We start from the raw sequence: 2,308 nt of genomic DNA, 5'->3' as shown, positions 1-2,308 counted from the left end.
GGTGCAGTGAAATGGGTTTAGGGTGGAGGCACAAACACCAACACAAAATATAAAATGAGTCAAATGCACTTTCTCCCACTGTGTTACATCCCTATGGTTACACAAACCTCCTTGACAATGTCCGTCCACACTCCCAGGTCAGGTTTAGAGGCAGCGTTAAGCTCCCTCTACACTGTGCGTCCACACTCCCAAGTCAAGGTAAGAGACAGAGTAAAGTTCCCTCTACACTACCGTGCGTCCACACTCCCAGGTCAGTGACAGGACGGGTTAGAGACGGAGCGACGCTTTTTACTGTCTGCTTGAGACTCGCTACCCGGAACACACGGAGCAAAGTACCCGAGCCCTCAGTCACTGCCCGTTGGTGACACGCTGCAGTCATGGGGGCCTGAGAGTGCGAGAGACAGAAACAGAGGGTCAGAGATAAATAATACACAAACATACACAGACTCAGACACACACAAACACACATAAAGACTGACAAAGACAGCGAAATACAAACAGAGACAGAGAGTGAGAGACAGCGAGCCCTGGGCAGATATGAAAGGTATTCGACATAGGTGCGGAACCCCTGGCAGTGAGTAAATGGTTAAACAGGGCGGGCAGCAGTGAGCCCCAGCTGAGCCTCGGTTGGGGAGGTGGGTCTCTCAGTTGGGGGGAGGCTCGAGGTTGCCACTCGTGGCTCGTTGCAGTTTCTCACACGCCGCCCGGTGCCGCAGGAAGCTGTCCCTCCACATGAACTTCTTGCCGCACACGTGGCAGCCGAAGGGCTTGTGGCCGGTGTGGATCTTCATGTGCTCCACCAGGTGGTGCTTCATCTTGAACTTCTTCCCGCAGGCGGAGCAGCCGAAAGGTCTGAGGTTCAGGTGCATGTTGACGTGACGGTCCCGCTGGCTCTTGTGGGTGAAGGTCTTTCCGCAGTGACAGGCGAAGGCCTTGGGGGCTCCGGTGCCAGCCGGGGGCTGCACCGGGCCATGCCGCAGGTCCCCCCCCGCCCCCGGCACCCCCATCCCGCCCCCAGCCTGCAGCAGCAGGGGCAGCGGGTAAGCCCCGCCACCTCGCGGGCTCTCGTCCAGCCCCCCTTCATAGCCCAGCTCCTCCGAGGAACCGTAGAAATAGTCGGGCTGTTCGTCGCTGCCCCCTGCCCCGCCAGCCAACGTACGGACCCCCGCAATGCTGAGCTGCCGAAGACCCTCCTCCCCACCCACCCGCGGCCCCTTCAAAAAGTGCTGCCCGTCCTCCTCGCATGTCAGCACCAGGTCCTCCTCGGGCCTCTCCTTCTTCACGTACACCCAGCGCCCGAGCGGGGGCGGCTGGGCCAGAGGCAGCCGTGGGTACAGACTGTCTGGGCTGCGACTGCTGCTCTCGCCTTCCTCTTCCTCCTCCTCCTCCTCCCCCCCCCTGGCTGGCTCGGCCTCCCCAGCCCCCAGGGGCTGGTAGTCGCTGCCCGTCACGGCACCCCCGTCCCGGTCCTTGACGAAGCCGGTCTCCTCCTCCTCCTCCGAGCCCTCAGACTTGGCCTCCCGTGGCCTGGGCCTGGCTGCTTCCCGGGGGCTGAAGTAGTTGTTGCTGCTGCTGCTAGGGGACTGATTCTCAGTCGCGCGGGCTCCCCGGGGCCCGGGGCCAGTGCTGGGGGGAAGACCCTCTCGCAGCAGCTCGGTGCACTTGTCCACAATGTGCCACATCTGCAGGAAACTGCCCACCGTCAGGAAGCTGACGATGTCCGCGGGGGGCACGGCGAGCCGGCCGGTGTAGGAGGAGGTCAGGACGCTCTCGAAAGCCCCGGGGTCCATGGCCCCGGGTAGCACGATGCGGCTGGCGTTACGGAACAGCACCTGGTCGTGGAAGTAGGGGGAGGAAGCGGCCAGCACGGCTCGGTGGGCTTTGAAGACTCGGCCCTGAACCTGGATGGAGATGTCGCAGAACTTGCCCTCCGCCCTCTGCCGGTTGAGACTCTCCAGGAGGCTGTTGCCAAAGTTGGGGAAGTCCACGTACAGCATGTCTCTCCCCCCCACCCAGTGGCCGCTTTACGTCAAAGCCTGTCTTCCCGCTCTGAGAGGAGCAACGCACACAAGAGAGAAAAGAAAGTTGTTAAAACGATGATCGCTCTGGGTAACACAGCAGAGGAGGAGAGAAACTCTTCTCTTCTTCCAATAGCGTCACTCTAACGCAGGGACACAGCAACAAATTACATTTGTTTAGCGCCTTTCACATCGGGAGGATGTCCCAAGGCGCCGGATATCATAGAATCATAGGACTGTACAGCACAGAAGGCCATTTGGCCCATCGTGTCTGTGCCGGGCTCTTTGAA

At 60.6% G+C, this 2,308-nt stretch overlaps 1 protein-coding gene across 1 annotated transcript; it reads right to left on the bottom strand.

Moving 5' to 3' along the window:
- Positions 1 to 462: 462 nt before the first annotated feature.
- On the bottom strand, positions 463 to 2,025 carry LOC103171654 (zinc finger and BTB domain-containing protein 22). The gene has a single exon (XM_007884442.2). It carries the CDS (start codon positions 1,995 to 1,997, stop codon positions 645 to 647), a length of 1,353 nt encoding a protein of 450 aa, XP_007882633.1. The 5' UTR covers positions 1,998 to 2,025; the 3' UTR covers positions 463 to 644.
- Between the last annotated feature and the right edge of the window lie 283 nt (positions 2,026 to 2,308).

Source organism: Callorhinchus milii, unplaced genomic scaffold (genome assembly GCF_018977255.1).
Source record: "Callorhinchus milii isolate IMCB2004 unplaced genomic scaffold, IMCB_Cmil_1.0 Scaffold1349, whole genome shotgun sequence".
NCBI classification, from domain to species: domain Eukaryota; kingdom Metazoa; phylum Chordata; class Chondrichthyes; order Chimaeriformes; family Callorhinchidae; genus Callorhinchus; species Callorhinchus milii.
This window is presented reverse-complemented; position numbering and strand designations above follow the sequence as displayed.

Coding starts and splice junctions, on each gene's coding strand:
- LOC103171654 (XM_007884442.2), bottom strand. CDS start 1,997: ATGCTGTACGTGGACTTCCCCAACTTTGGCAACAGCCTCCTGGAGAGT.